The sequence below is a fragment of the Cynocephalus volans genome, chromosome 13 (assembly GCF_027409185.1).
Source record: "Cynocephalus volans isolate mCynVol1 chromosome 13, mCynVol1.pri, whole genome shotgun sequence".
Lineage (NCBI taxonomy): Eukaryota > Metazoa > Chordata > Mammalia > Dermoptera > Cynocephalidae > Cynocephalus > Cynocephalus volans.
Window position 1 is genome coordinate 109279672 of NC_084472.1, and position 14308 is coordinate 109293979.

A 14308-nucleotide genomic window follows, 5' to 3' on the forward strand; every position below is an offset into this window, starting at 1 on the left:
TTATTTTGATAAGGATTCTTGTGTTTAGAAACAGCATGATTTGCGATTTAATAAGTCAGTCCCATGTGTTTGTTAACAGTTTCAATGATGGCCAACCAGCAAGTATAGACAGCAGAGACCAAGGGGGAAAGAGTCTGCCTCTATAGGGTCAGTCTTGCATTTTGATTTCCTTTTCTTTTCTTTTTATTTTACTTTTTTATTTATTTTTTTTAAAAGATGACCAGTAAAGGGATCTTAACCCTTGACTTGGTGTTACCAGCACCACACTCTCCCAAGGGAGCCACATGCCAGCCCTCTTTTTATTTTTAAATAACTTTTTAAACGATTGTTGTAGACACTGCTGCTGTCTCACCCAGAGGGTCTTTGGTGCCAGGCAGACCTTACTTTCCACCACAGTTCTTTCTGTTACATGGCCTTAGGCAAGTCATTTAAAATCTCTTCACCTTGGTGTATGCATTTTTAAATGGGGATAACAAACATTTTAGAACTGTATGAGGTGTATGGAAATGATCATGTCCCTCAGGCTGTTCCAAAGAGACAATAACCACAAAATTGTAATGTAAATTTAAGTTTTCGCTATAGAGCTTATAGTATAGAATACTAGGGAGGGCCTCTGAAATAAAACTCATGTTCAAACCAAGTCTTTAAATCCCCCCCACCCCCCAAATTGCAAGCTCATAATCAATCCTCAGGTTCTGGTAACCATACTCACAGAAGTTGGCTGCTAAAGAGAGATAGACCCTACAGGGCAATCTTCCCCACGGCCCCCCTCAGGCTCAGCCCAGGAGGACAAATGATAAAGGAAATTCCCACGGGGAGCGTGCGGGAGAAGCTCCCTTTATTAACTGATGCAAAGAGCTCCCTTTATTGCTATGAGCATGGATTGAACAGTGGCTGCCTCTTAGTGCATGACCTTATAGATCGGGGACCTGCTCCGGACTGGTGACAGCTGTGTTGCTTGTCTTTCCCGCTTCTCTAACCGGGGGCCGGGCCGTTACAGCAGTTTTCCTCCCAGGACTGGGCGCTGGGTTACCGGGAGTGGTTAAACTCGTTTGCCGCGCACAAGCTGCAGTAGTATGGATAGCCACGTTCCAATGAAGAGAAATGCACCTCACCAGAGACCTACGCTCTGGGCCAGATATCGGATGTGACTTTGGGTTGTTCCCTTTGGGGACCAGAGAGTGAGTTCTTAGTTGCCTGTGGAACTTAAGGGCCATTCTCGGAATTCCAAGTATGGGGAAAAGAATATGGGCTGGTGAGCAGCCAAAGGGCAGAAGGTGTGGTTTTTCACTAAGTCCACCCAGAAATACTTTTCCTACTCCTTTTGATAACAAACCCTCCCCCACCCCTAACCTTGGTTTCCAACCCCTGAGTCACCACAGAATGTCTTGGTCCACTACTGCTCCTATAACAAATTACCTTAGCCTGGGTAATTTATAAACAACAGAAATGTGTTGCTCACAGTTCTGGAGGCTGGGAAGTCCAAGATCCAGGCTCCAGCAGATCTAGTGCCAGGTGAAAGCTGCTCTCTCCTTCCGAGATGGCACCTTCCTGCTGTGCCCTCACATGGCAGAAGAGTCGAGGGGCCCCTATAACCTCTTTGACAAGGGCTCTTATCCCATTCATGAGGGAGGAGGCTGTATGACAATCACTTCCCAAAGGCCACACCTCTTATACCATCACATTGGAAAGTAAGTTCCCACATATGAATTCTGAGGGGCACTGAGATTCAGAACATTGCACAGTGCTTGCTCTGAGAGGAGACATGTGGCTCAAGCCTGGCCTATTGGAGTCCTTTCCTAGGATTTCCCGTGGGAGCTGGCAGAGGGGACACAGCTTTCACTAGTCTCTAGTCATGGAGTTACAAGAAAACAACCCTAAAGCTTCCAGAAGCCATTGTGCCCTGACTTGTCAGAACCCTCCCCACCCCCAAACTGATGCCAACAGTATGTGGAGAGAAGCTGGGAAGAACTTCAGCCGACTCAAGCCTCTGATTCCTGTCAGTGGCAGTTTGGATTCTTGGTTGCAAACAGCAGAAACCGACTCTGGCTGATTTAAGCAGGGGCGGAATTTGCTGAAAGGAAATCCGGTAGCTCACGAACGACAGGGAGGCTGGAGATTTGGGAGCAGAGCACGACCACGATCGAACCGCAGAAGGAAGGCGGTGAGGGTTCCACTGAACTCGACCTCGCCGCCGCTGCCACTTCAGGTCCCCGAGGTGGGACCTTGACATCCTTACCTCCTAACTTCGTGGGCTCCGGCGCTCAGAGCAGGAGGCCCGTGTCTGATGGGCTGAGCCTCCTCGTGGGCACTCCCGGCCCCCACGTGCTTCCTGAGGGGCGTGAGGAGTGGGCATCTGGTCTCTTCAGCCTCAGTGGTGAGAGGGGGGCTCGAGCTCCCCCCAAGACTCAGAGTATGGAGAATTCCCCAAGCTTTAGAAGGGACTTCACAGATCAGGCAGCCAGGAAAGACAACATTTCACACTCATGTGACATCTTCCCTTCTCTCCCCAGATAACTAACACTCCCACTTCCCAATCATTGATCTTATTTCACTGAGACAGTAAAAGCCCCGGGAAGGGGCTGCCAGACGCTGCCGTCCCAGCGGCCAGTCTGCTTGCACAGGCGCCCACCCGCTGCCTCCCTCTCAGGACCGTGGACGAGTGGCCTGTGCCCATCTCAGTCCGAGCCCTGGAGCCCATTGTCCACGTTCCGCCTGCGGCTGTGCTCTGTCATCGACTGCCTCTCTCCACTAGAACATTCTCTCGAGCATACAGACATGGCAAGATGCCCATGCTAAAAACAAACAACATCCCCCTCCAGCTATTGCCCCCTGTATCTGTTGGTCAGGATTCAACCAAGGAAACAGGAGCGCTGTGAGAGCTGTGGGTATTTTAGGAGCCAGACCTTACATAATCAGGGGAGGAGCTGGGCAGTGAAGATCCAGGGCGAGAGCTGCAGAACCAGAGAAAAACCACTCACCAGGCTGCCTAAAGCGCCCACACGGGGGGCAGGTCAGAGCTCACAGGGAGATCTGGGCGGCCAGACACATCCATCTGCAGAAACAGAACAGACGAGGGCAGCGCACGAAGAGCTGTGTAGGACCATGTGGCTCCTGCGTAGCTCTTGCCTCTGTGGGTCTGCAGCCAAGTGTCTGTGGTGGGCCCAAATCCTCCGATGGTCATCAGGGCCCTCAATCTGGAGGCAGAGCGGGACGTGGAGTGGAGGAGAGTCTGAGGGCGGGCTGGAGCCCACCCACCATTTCCGCTTCTGTGTTGCAGCCTGAAGCCCTCCAGACATGAGTGGATGCTGCCTCACTGTCACCTCCTGAAGCTTGGGTACGTTCCTCTTTGGTCCAGCTCTACTTGGAATCTAACAAGGGTTTTGGTAAACAGAGTTCCTGGATGAGCCGAGGAAAGACAGGGTGGTCAGCCACGCCACCCTCTGTGCGCCTCTGAGGGCAGCGGCCACGGCGAGCACGGTCTGCTCCCAGCACGTCTCCAGCCCCACTTCCCACCGCGCCCACCCAGTCGGCGTTTCAGCAGCACCACGTGCTCGGAGCCGGTCTTGAGCTGCCCAGCCCAGCGGTGCGTTCCCAGGCCTCCTCTCATCTGATGTTTCAGGAGCATGGGACACAGCTGACCACGTCCTCCCTCAAGCCCCCTCTTCCCATGGCACCCAGGATGCTGCTTTCTTCTGGTTCTCCTGTCCCCTCACCGCTGCTGCTTCTCATGTGGCTTTGCTGGTTCCTTCTGTTCCTGACCCCTGAAATGTGGGAGTGCTCCAGGGCTCAGCTCTCCGAACTCCCCTCTTCTGTCTGGTCGCCATGCGGGGGATCTTATCCACTTCCATGACTTAAATACCCATTTCTCAAATGTATATACCCAGCCCCGACTTCTCTCCTGACCTACAGACTTGGAAATCCAATGCCTATTTCATTGTCCAATAAATAATTGATAGACTTTCAAATGTTCTATGTCCAAAAGCTAAGTCATAGTTCATATCCCCACCACCCCACCAATGCCACTCTTACCACATCTCGCCCCATTTAAATGGCAAGTGCATTCTGCCACGTGCATCAGCTGCAACTCGTGGGTTCATCCCTGACTTCTTTCTCTCTCGTACCCTCTGTCCACGTCATCAGCAAACCCTGTCAGTTTTCCCTTGTAACATATTCAGAGTCTGTTCACTCAACGAAAACTTAGTGCTGGAATGGATGGATGAGCAGAGGGCATAATCTGTGTTTGGTTGGGTGACAGAGGGCACAGTGTGTGAAGGTACAGAGATTATAAAAAAAAAAAAAAGAAAGAAAGCCATGAGAAGTTCTTTAGCAAATTTAAGTGTGGCTAGAATAAAGCGGAAGCGGGAGTGGTGGGAAATCAGGTGGGGGCAGGTATCTCTGTCCACGTAATGCCAGGACCTTTATGTTAAGGCTCTGAATCTTACTCCAAAAGATCTAGGATGCCATTAACTGATTCTTAAGAAAGAGAATGCCACGATCAGATTTATATTTTAGAAAAACCCCTGTGGGGCTTGTGGAGGATGACGTGGAGGGAAGCCAGCATCCAGCAGGAGGGCCGAGTGGAGGCTATTTTAGTTAGTTTGGTTAAGAAGTGGTGAAGGCCCGAGCTGAGGCGTGGCGGAGGGGCAGAATTTGCCAGATGTCCTCCATAAAAATACCAGGCACCAGACCAAGCCTGTGGGGAGACATTGGCAGGCAGGGACTGTTTCAAAGAATGTCTGCTTAATTTAAACATTATCTTATACATCAGTAATAATCCACTTATTTTGTACAACTTTTACACATCCTTATTTTTTATTAAGAAACATTTTTTCATTACAAATGTAAAGAAAAGCAAAGGCAAAGTTTAAAAAGATGTTTCGTTGTGCATGTTTGGAAGCTCCAATACCAGAATACCCAGGTCAGCACCCGATCGCTGGGAACCCTAGCAAGGTTGTGGGTGAGAGCAGGTTAGGGGTGAGAAGCACAGTTTGCTCTTGAGACCAGCTCTTCTCTCAGAAAATGGGCGGACGGTGTCAGGTGGCCGGGCTCTGAGTCTTGAGGGAGCTGGAGTAGTGAAGTTTGCCATCAGCCCCACATGGTTCCCTCTCCCCCAAAACGGTAGGCATTTCTCTGTTGGAAAAGCAGCTGCCTGTGCTTCCTCCGTCTCCCAGCCCCTCTCCCTGCGGTTCCAGCATCGATTAGCTTCAGACTTGGGCCCAAGGGGAGGCCCTAGGAGGAAGGGCTCGCTCACGTGATCCCGTGGGTGGCACTGAGCTAACGCGAAGCTCTCTCTCCCATCTCTCTCTCTTCCCTGGGAAGACGTGACTGTCCCTACCCCCTTCTGGGAATGTCAACAGCGGAAGCAATACTTCACCTTGTTTCTTGCTAAAGAGATTTTGGGAACTATGTTTGCTGTGCCTTTATGTTACAAAGTGTGGCTCTTCACTGGCAACTCAGAAATTAAAACCGCTCCTACATTTCTTGAAAGGTGTGTGGGGGCCAAGGAACCTTGCGATGACCGGTCGTCCCCTCAGGAGCAAAGGACAGAGACTGAGGGACCCTGTTCCTGATCACCCAAGCAAAAGTCCCTGACAGACCTTCCAAAGAGAGTGGTAAACCATAGCAAGGGGTCTTCCTGAGCTCGTCGTCCCACTGTGTTTTGGGTTCTGGAGGGACACCCTTAAAAACACTGCCAGAGAAATCCTACTAGAAAGAGTAGCTTCAGACAGAATTGTACAGTGAATCTGTATTCATTTTCTATTGTGTGTAACAAACTACTGCAAACTCAGCAGCTTGGAACAACACACATGTATCATCTCACAGTTTCCATGTGTCAGAAGTTCATGCACAGGTCAGCCGGGTCTTCTGCTCAGGTCTTTCCAGCCTGTGGCCAAGATGTGGGTGAGGGCTGCAGTCTCGCCTGAGGCTCAGGGTCCTCTTCCAAGCTCCAGGGTTGTTGGCAGGTTCCATCTCCTTGCAGTTGTGGAGCTCATGGTGGCTAGCTTCTTCAAGGCCCGCAGGAGTATCTCCCTGACTCCTGTTCTCTCTGACCTACAGACTCTCTTTCAAAAGACTTGCTGATTAGCTCAGGCCCACCCAGGTTAATTTCCCTCTATTAACTTAAAGTCGACTGATTAGGGGCCTTAACCACATCTTCAAAATCCTTTCCCTTCTGCCATGTAACATAATTACAGGAGTGACACCCTGTCGTCTTTGCTATACTTTATTGGTTAGAAGCAAGTTACAGGCCCCACCCCCATTCAGTGGGAGAGGATTATACAAGAATATGGGTCATTGGGGGTTATTTCAGAATCCTGTCTACTAAGAGTCCAAGAGCTTCTAGAGAGAACAGCCCTTCCCTGAGTGATGATTGGAGTGGATGAGAATCTTACGAGACCAAAACTCTCCAGTACAGGGCTCACAAGTGTCTCTCACTGCAGTGGGTTGGAGGGTGGCCCCTCCAAAAGGTATGTCCACCTGAAACCTCAGAATGTAACTTTATTTGGGAGAAAGGTCTTTGCAGATGTAACTAAGGTAAGGGTCTTGAGATTAGATCATCCCAGATTAGGATGGGTCCCAAATCCAATGACAGGTGTCCTTAAAAGAGACATAAAGGAGAAGACACACAGGGACACAGGCGGGAGGCCATGTAAAGACAGAGGTAGAGATTGGAGTGACATGACTCTAAGCCCAGGAAAGCCAAGATTGCCAGAGCCTCCAGAAGGTAGGAGAGACACGTGGAACAGATTCCCCCTCAGAGCCTTCAGAAGGAACCAGCTCTGAAGACACCTTGATTTCAGACTTCTGGCCTCCAGAATTATGAGGGACTAAATGTCTGTTGGGGTCATTTGTTTTGGCAGCTTTGGGAAGCTAATACACTCATTATAATTTTCCCCATAGGAATCAATGTCAAGAAGATGGATTTGGTGGTCTCAAGTGCAACAAGAACTCAGATCTACAGAGATACCAGTTTCCGTAGATCATAGTTACTCTGAGAGGCAGCAGAACAAGACAACTTTATGCCTAGATTAACCCAAGCTATATTCATCACAGAACCCAAGGAGACGTCCATGCATCTCCCTAAAGAAGGTGTAACCTGTATATCCTAAAGAAGGCATAGCCTTCTTTACCATCCCTTTGAGGCTGAAATGATAGCTGCGCCCTGCAGGAGACCCAGGCTCCTTTCATCTGGTTCTTCTGCCATCTACGACACCTGGTTGCCGTCTTATGACCAACGGTGGCTGCTTCCATTCTCACCATCACATCTGCATTCCAGCCAGTGGGAAGGGGAGAAGTGGACATGGAAGATGCGCCCTTTTCCTTTAATGGCAGATCTGAAAGTGGCACACTTCAACTGGCTAGAACTTGGTTGCACAGCCACGCCTATGTGCAAGTGAGGCTGCAAAACGTATTTAGCTAGGAGGCCATGTTTCCTGCTAAAACCTAGGAGTCCTATTACTGAAGGAGGAAAGGGAAGAATGGAAAACAGACAGCAACTTCTCCCCACAAGGGGCAACAAACACAAGGTCTGCCTTGGTCACTGACCCCTCAAATCTGGACCCAGGGAGATGGGAAAAAAGGCCAAGAAACGGAAGTCCAGGAATGGACAGCAATCCTGCCACATTTCTGCTTGTGATAGGATGAAATGTGGGTGTGAAGGAGCAGGAATGAGACAAGTGTGGAAAGATCAGGAGTAATAGTATTGTCTTCACCATCGTACCCTCTGTTAGGGGTTGATTTGTGTCCCCCTGAAGGATATGTTGAAGTCTTAACCCCCAGACTTGTGAATGTGACCTTATTTAGAAATGGGGTCTTTGCAGATGTGATCAAGTTAAAATGAGGTCGTAGTGCATTAGGTTGGGCCCTAATCCAATGACTGATGTCTTTAGAAGATGAGGAAAATTTGGACACAGACACACAGGGGGAGAAGGCCGTGCAAAGACAGAGGCAGCTACAAGCCAAACAAGGATTGACAGCAACCACCAGAAGCTAGAAGACGCAAGAAAAATCCCTCCCCTAGAGACTTCAGAGAGTGCATGGTTGGCCAGCACCTTGATGTGAGGCATCTAGTCTCCAGAAGTGTGAGGGAACAAATTTCCATTGTTTTAAACCCCCAGTTTGTGTTAATTTGTCACGGCAACCCTAGCAAATTTATAAACCCTCTCTCCCCTTTCTGGTTCCTTAGGGCCCCGTTCTCATGAAACCCCTACTCTAATGGACTATTAGGTCCTGACATCCAGAAGTTCCCTCTGTTCTAAACCTTCTACTCATCCTTGAAATTTATCTCATTGTAGAATTTTAGATTTTTTGGGCGGGTATGGCTGGCATATATGGGGATCCGAACCTTTGACCCGGTGTTACAACACTGCGCTCTGTAATTTATCTCATTGTAAATGGCGTGTCTGCAATGAAGGGATGATCCAAGCCAGGACCAAAACATCAGGCACAGGTCAGACCTGGGTCTCAACATGGAAATAGAGCCAGAGGTGGAAATGCATAGTGACAGGGAAGTAAAACCAAGGAAATAGGTCTGAGGTGGGTACACACCTGCAGAAGAAAGACCAGGCAGGATGCCCACAGTGACCAAAGCAAGTGGGTCCAAGGCCCAGGCTGTCAATGGATGCAAGACTGTACAGGGACCAAGACCAGGAGACCTGGGACTCACCCCAGCTGCGGACTCCAACTTCACCACTTGACACCAGACGAGCCTTGGAGGTACTTTCACATACGGTACCTCATTTGGTCTTCAAAACCAGTCTGCATGAGCTGAGTCGAGCAATAATATAACCTCCACTTGACTTAAGGCAAACAAAAGGCCAGAGAGGCTAAATGACGTGCTCAGTGCCACATAACTGATGATGAGCAATGTGTGCAGAGAAAGGAAAATGGACTCTGAGAGACTGGGTTAGAATCAACACGAGCAAGCTACTTGATTTCTGTGAGGCTGTTTTCTACTTGTCGCTACTAAATAACATACCATTCGTAGAACACCTCCTACAGTGCTCGGCACACGACAGTGCTCAACAAATGGCCTTTCCTTCTTCCCTCCTTCCTTGTTTATCCGTCTCCAAACTCTGTGCCCTTTACACGAGCGCGGTGCTGCCTCTCACTGAGTAAAGTGGTCTCGGCTCCTCAGTTTGCCTCTCTGGAGCTTGGCTTCCTCACCCGTGCTATGGGGGCTGGACTGCACTGCTCCCGTGGTCCCCTCCAGCTGCTGCAGCCACCGCTTTGGGAAAACCGCAGACTGTCGCAAGGCCCAAGCCGACGGTTCCTCACATGGCCACCAGGGGCGCCCAGCACCACCTGCGCCTCGGGTGCAGCCGACGCTGACGCTGACGCTGCCACCAGGACTCGACAGCGCTTTACAAGACACATCTCGGCCACCCGTTCCCCTTCTAAAGGCAGGTGAGGACAGAAAGGCTTACTCTCTATGTATTTTATAATGAGGAAACTGAGGAAAGCATTTTGATTTTCCTTCATCTCATAATAGGATGAGCTACGCAAGATTAGACGGAGTTTCTGCTAATTAAACCAAGTTGCACATGACACTTCAGCTGCTCCCTGACTGGCCAAAGGCAGACCACATCCAGGGCTTTTTGTGGGGCGGTGGGGGAGAGCGTTAGCAGCACCCCAGGGCAGGCTTCCACCTCTTCTCTCTGGACAGACACACAAACACAGACATACCTCCACCAAGAGGCCTAAGGGGGAGCCTGGATCTTTGGCTTTTAGGATGGAAACGGAAAGGAGCACTGTTCCATGGCCTCCGCCTGTGCCCCCAGGACCATGCAGGGTACAAGGAAAATGCACAAAGAGGGGAGAAGCTGCTCCTACTCTGTAGGGTGTGGAATTAGAGCTCAGTGACGTTCATACGGACCACAGCCTGAACTGAACAACACTCCCCAGGAGAATCCACCACGGGGAGAGTCCTGCTAACAACCTCCTCCTCCCCTAATTCTGCCTGCTTCTTTGCAGTTCCACCGGTTAGGGTAGTCACCTCTGGAAACCCCACTCACTCATTCCCTCCTTTCCAATGCACCCCCCTTTTCCCTGTCATTTCTGCCCCTTGTCCAGCTCCTGCCAACAGACTCTTCAGTCCCCATGGGCTGTTGTCTTCTCATCTCTAGGTTCAGAGGATGGTTGTGTCGTCCACAGTCCAAGTGCTCAGGCCCTGCGCAGCAAAAGCAGCCTGCTCCCATCTGAGGATGTAAATCTCCCTCAGCTTGACACCTGGCCACAAGTTGCTGGAGAAATGACCAGAGGGGCTGCCTCTCCATCTGTCAGGTGCACTGGTGACAATCTGCAGATGGAATCCACAGCCCCAGCACAAGTCTAAACACTCCGAAGGAGTCTGACAGCTGGCACACGGTTGCCTGTAGAGCAAGACTGAAGCAGTATGAGCTCCTGGACAACGTTCAAGGACGATTCTACAAGCCAGAGGCCCCTCTTCCAAAATCATCCTTCTCCCCTGCTAGGAGTGACTGGGCAACTTTCCTCAGTGATGTCAGAAAAATATCCATGGTTGGGAAGAGGACCTCGTATTTATTCTCAGGCTAAAGCAAGACTTCCTTCTCTACTAAGAGCCACAGTTCAAAAGTTGAGTCCTTGCCCAGAAACCTTCTACACCTCAGACACCAGAGATCTCACACTGCTCTGGGTTGAAAAGAAAAAAGTCATCTTTGGTATGCAAACATCCTGAGAAATAAAACCTGGGCTCCTGGAGAAAAGGGAGCTGCACAAACCAGGTCCAATTCGCAGGGAACACCCATATGTGGAAATCCACTGGGCTGATGCTGAGGGCAGATCAGAGTTTTATAGCTCTAGAGCCCCTGAACCTGGCCAACGTGTTGTGTACTGTGTCACAAGCATACTAAACATTTGCTGATTTACTGAGTGTCCTGTAAATCAGCCTGGACCATGGTCTCTGCTCACGGGGGTGAAATAAGAACGCGCAATATGATCCAGTGATTTCTATAGAAATTTTCTTTCCATAGGAAATCTGTCTGACAAGGTATCAACAGACCCAAACTAGTAACTCCGCTTTTACTTAAATGGATAATCTAGATTTCTGCAGCCCAGGAGTGGGAAGGTAGAGGTTATGGAAGGGCTGGGAAACATCAAAGTATATTTATAGCCCTAGACACTTGCCCAACACAAACAATGCCCTGGGCCTCCAGATACACATATGTAAGGCACTGAACAAAACTGGTTCGCGATGGCAATGGGACTTGTAAACCCACCACGCTTGTAGCATGGGAGAGTACAAATGCCCCATGCCCTGACCCTGCTCCTGAGGCTCTCTGCTGAAGTCCTACTGGTCACATGGCATTGCTACTCACTCCAGGAGTTTCAGAAAGGGTGGGAGGCAGAGTGACAAAGGCTCAGGCTCCCTCCCCTTCACCCAAACAAACTTTTCATTTTTTTGTTTGATGAGGATTAGGAAGAAAGGGGCGAGGATTAGTCCTAGTTTACTGCCTTTGTCAAAAGCCAGCTCTAAGTAGAGGGGGGAAGGGAGGATGGGGATTATGAAAAGAAAACAAATGGAGAGAAAAGAAGGTGAAGGATGAACTGCATTCAGTAAAATTTATTAATTTGATTTTTAAAGAAGAAACCCATTCTAATGGTTCACCTTCCTATGAACCCGAGTCCTTCAAACCCTGGAGAAATCCTTGTGGCACTGCTATGAGGTAGATCAGAGCTGTTCTGTGCCTAAAGTGAGGGAACAGGGGACAAGACCCGCCACCTTGACCTTTTCTGGCCTCCTGCTCCCAACCTGGGCCACAGAGCCTCGAGAACAGTAGTGGAACTAGGGGTGCTCTCCTGCCTTCAGCATGCAGCGAACAAGCCAGCAAAAGGACGGGTGCCTCTGTCCAAGCCAGCCTGGCTGCTCCAAGGGCAGCTGGGCGCAGGCCACCTCCTGCCCCAGCTGCTGAGGTAGTAGTGAGCTTCGGGGACCAGGCTTAGAAAACTCTCAGAGAGAGGGGGGTGAAAACCCACTTGGCAGGGACCCCCCTCCCCATGCCATGGCCCAGTCATTACAGCCAGGGAGCTCCACAGGGCTCATTCTGAACAGAGGCCAGAGGCTTTTCAAAGGTCCTGGGTCAATGGAGTTGTCGTTTCTTGTCCTTCAGGCCTAACAAACTCCCTAGGAAGCCCTGAAAAAACGGAGATAATGTATCTGGGGGGGTGGGGGGAGGGGCGGAGGGTGTGAACGGGCTCTGGAGGAAGGGGCAGGGGTCAGGGACGCTAGCGTAGCATATTTAATCACACAGAAGCCTGGGGCACCACCCAGCCACCAAGGTCCCACCCCCAGCTCCAAGCCAGCCCCTGGGCTCAGGCGGGGACACGAATTCGCACTCACAGGTTCCAAACTCAGTCTGTCCTTCACACCCGAAGTGGATTCTCACCTTCACAGTCGTCGAGCCTGGGAGAGAAAGCAGGACTGAGGCCGAGGGCTTGGGAGGGCGTCTGAGCCGGGTCTAGCGACGGAAGAAACGTGGGCGGCCAAGGAACCGGGCCAGAGACACCGCCGCGTTCCCCGCGACAAAGCTGGGGTCCTAGGCGAAGGACAACCCGCCACCCTCCTTTGCTTCAACCCTAGAGGTTGGACCCGGGAGAGGGAAGGGCTCTGGGTCCCCTTCGGCTCCCTGTTCCGTGCTCCCTCTTCCCTCCACGCGGAGACCCTCCCAGCCCCCACCCCTCAGCCTAACAAGCCCCAACCAGAACCTGGCCCCAGGGGACACGGCGCCTCCCGACCGTGAGCCAGCGGCCGTCGCCCGAGTCACCCACCTGGGCTCCGCGGGGCGGGCGCGGGCGCGGGCGCGGGGGGCCTGGGCGCGGCGGCGCAGGAGGCGGTGGCGCAGGAGGCGGCGGAAGGCGCTGCGGAAGTCGGGGCTGCGGCAGTAGATGAGCGGGTTGAAGGCGGAGTTGGCGTAGCCGAGCCAGTTGAGGGTGAGAAGGGCCGCGCTGGGCACGACCGCGGGGCCCCCGAGGGCGCGCAGCACGTTGGCCAGGAAGAAGGGCAGCCAGCAGAGGGTGAAGGTGCCCATGATGAGCCCCAGGGTGCGCAGGGCGCGGTGCTCGCGGACGGGCAGGAGGCGCGCCGCGGCCGGCGAAGCGGCCCCGGGCGGGACGCGGCCCCGCTCCCGGCGCAGCGAGCGCAGCTGGCGCGTGGCCACGACGAAGACCCGCGCGTACACGACGAGCATGACCAGGAGCGGGACGTAGAAGGACACGGAGGACGACAGCAGCGCGTAGGGCACGTTGGAGGCGAAGGCGCAGCAGTGCGGGTTGGAGTGGCACCGCTGCGCCTCGGCGTCGGCCCCCGCGCGCCACCACTGGCTCATGATGGGCGCGAACGACACGGCGGCGGACACGGCCCACACCAGAGCCACGGCCGCCCGCGCGCGGCGCTTGGTGACCAGCGCGCCGTAGCGCAGCGGGTGGGCGACGGCCAGGTAGCGGTCCACCGCCAGGGCGCACAGGGTTTCGATGCTGGCCGTCACGCACAGCACGTCCACCGACGTCCACAGCTCGCAGCCGGTGGCGCCCAGGGGCCAGTGGCCGGTCAGCGCCAGGGTGGCCCCCGGCGGCACCACCAGGAGTCCCACCACCAGGTCGGCTGCAGCCAGCGACGTCACGAACACGTTGGTCATGGTCTGGAGTCGCGGCGTCCGGGCGATGGCCACGATGACCAGCAGGTTGCCTCCCACGGTGGCCAGCACGGCCAGCGCCAACAGCGCCCCGGCCGATGCCACCGCCCACGGCGCCCCTGGCAGCCCGCTGGTGTTGGCGGCGCTGGGTGCCAAGGTCGGGGCGTCTGACCACGAGGCCAGAGAGCTGTTCCCGGGAGGCCACGGAGCCATCCCCGCGTCGCGCGTGGGGCGGGAGGGCAGCGGGAGAGGGTCCCCCGGATCACCCGGCTCAGGGCAGAGGGCGGCGGGGCGTGGGAGCGACTCCCCCGGCCCGGGCCATCTTCCCTAGTTGACCAGGCGAGGACGTCGGCCTTCCCCCACCCCAGCGCCCCACCGCACCCCCCATTCCCTCGGTGCCACCGCCGGGGGAGGAGTGGCGGCCCTTAAAGGAGCAGCGGCCAATATCTCAATGCCCGAGAGGCCTCGGGGCGGGAACCGGAGGGAGGGGGGAGGCGGGGAGGACGCTCGACTCTGCCCTGGGCCGGATCCGCGGACTCGGCCCGGCACCCTCTCGGCGCTGGCTCGCGGGGACTCTGTACCTCCTTCCCGAGGGTCCCCAGCAACACGCGAGGAAGGGGATGCAGAGCCCGGCACCCGCGCCCTCATCCCGGGGC

General features: G+C 53.4%; 1 protein-coding gene across 1 annotated transcript; it reads right to left on the reverse strand.

Moving 5' to 3' along the window:
- Positions 1–2989: 2989 nt before the first annotated feature.
- Positions 2990–13865, reverse strand: ADRB3 (adrenoceptor beta 3). The gene is made up of 5 exons (XM_063076726.1): positions 12790–13865; positions 12408–12424; positions 9280–9398; positions 9114–9229; positions 2990–3197 (listed from the first exon to the last, which is right to left on the reverse strand). The coding sequence occupies exons 1-5, from the start codon at positions 13863–13865 to the stop codon at positions 2990–2992; spliced, it is 1536 nt and encodes a 511-aa protein (XP_062932796.1).
- Between the last annotated feature and the right edge of the window lie 443 nt (positions 13866–14308).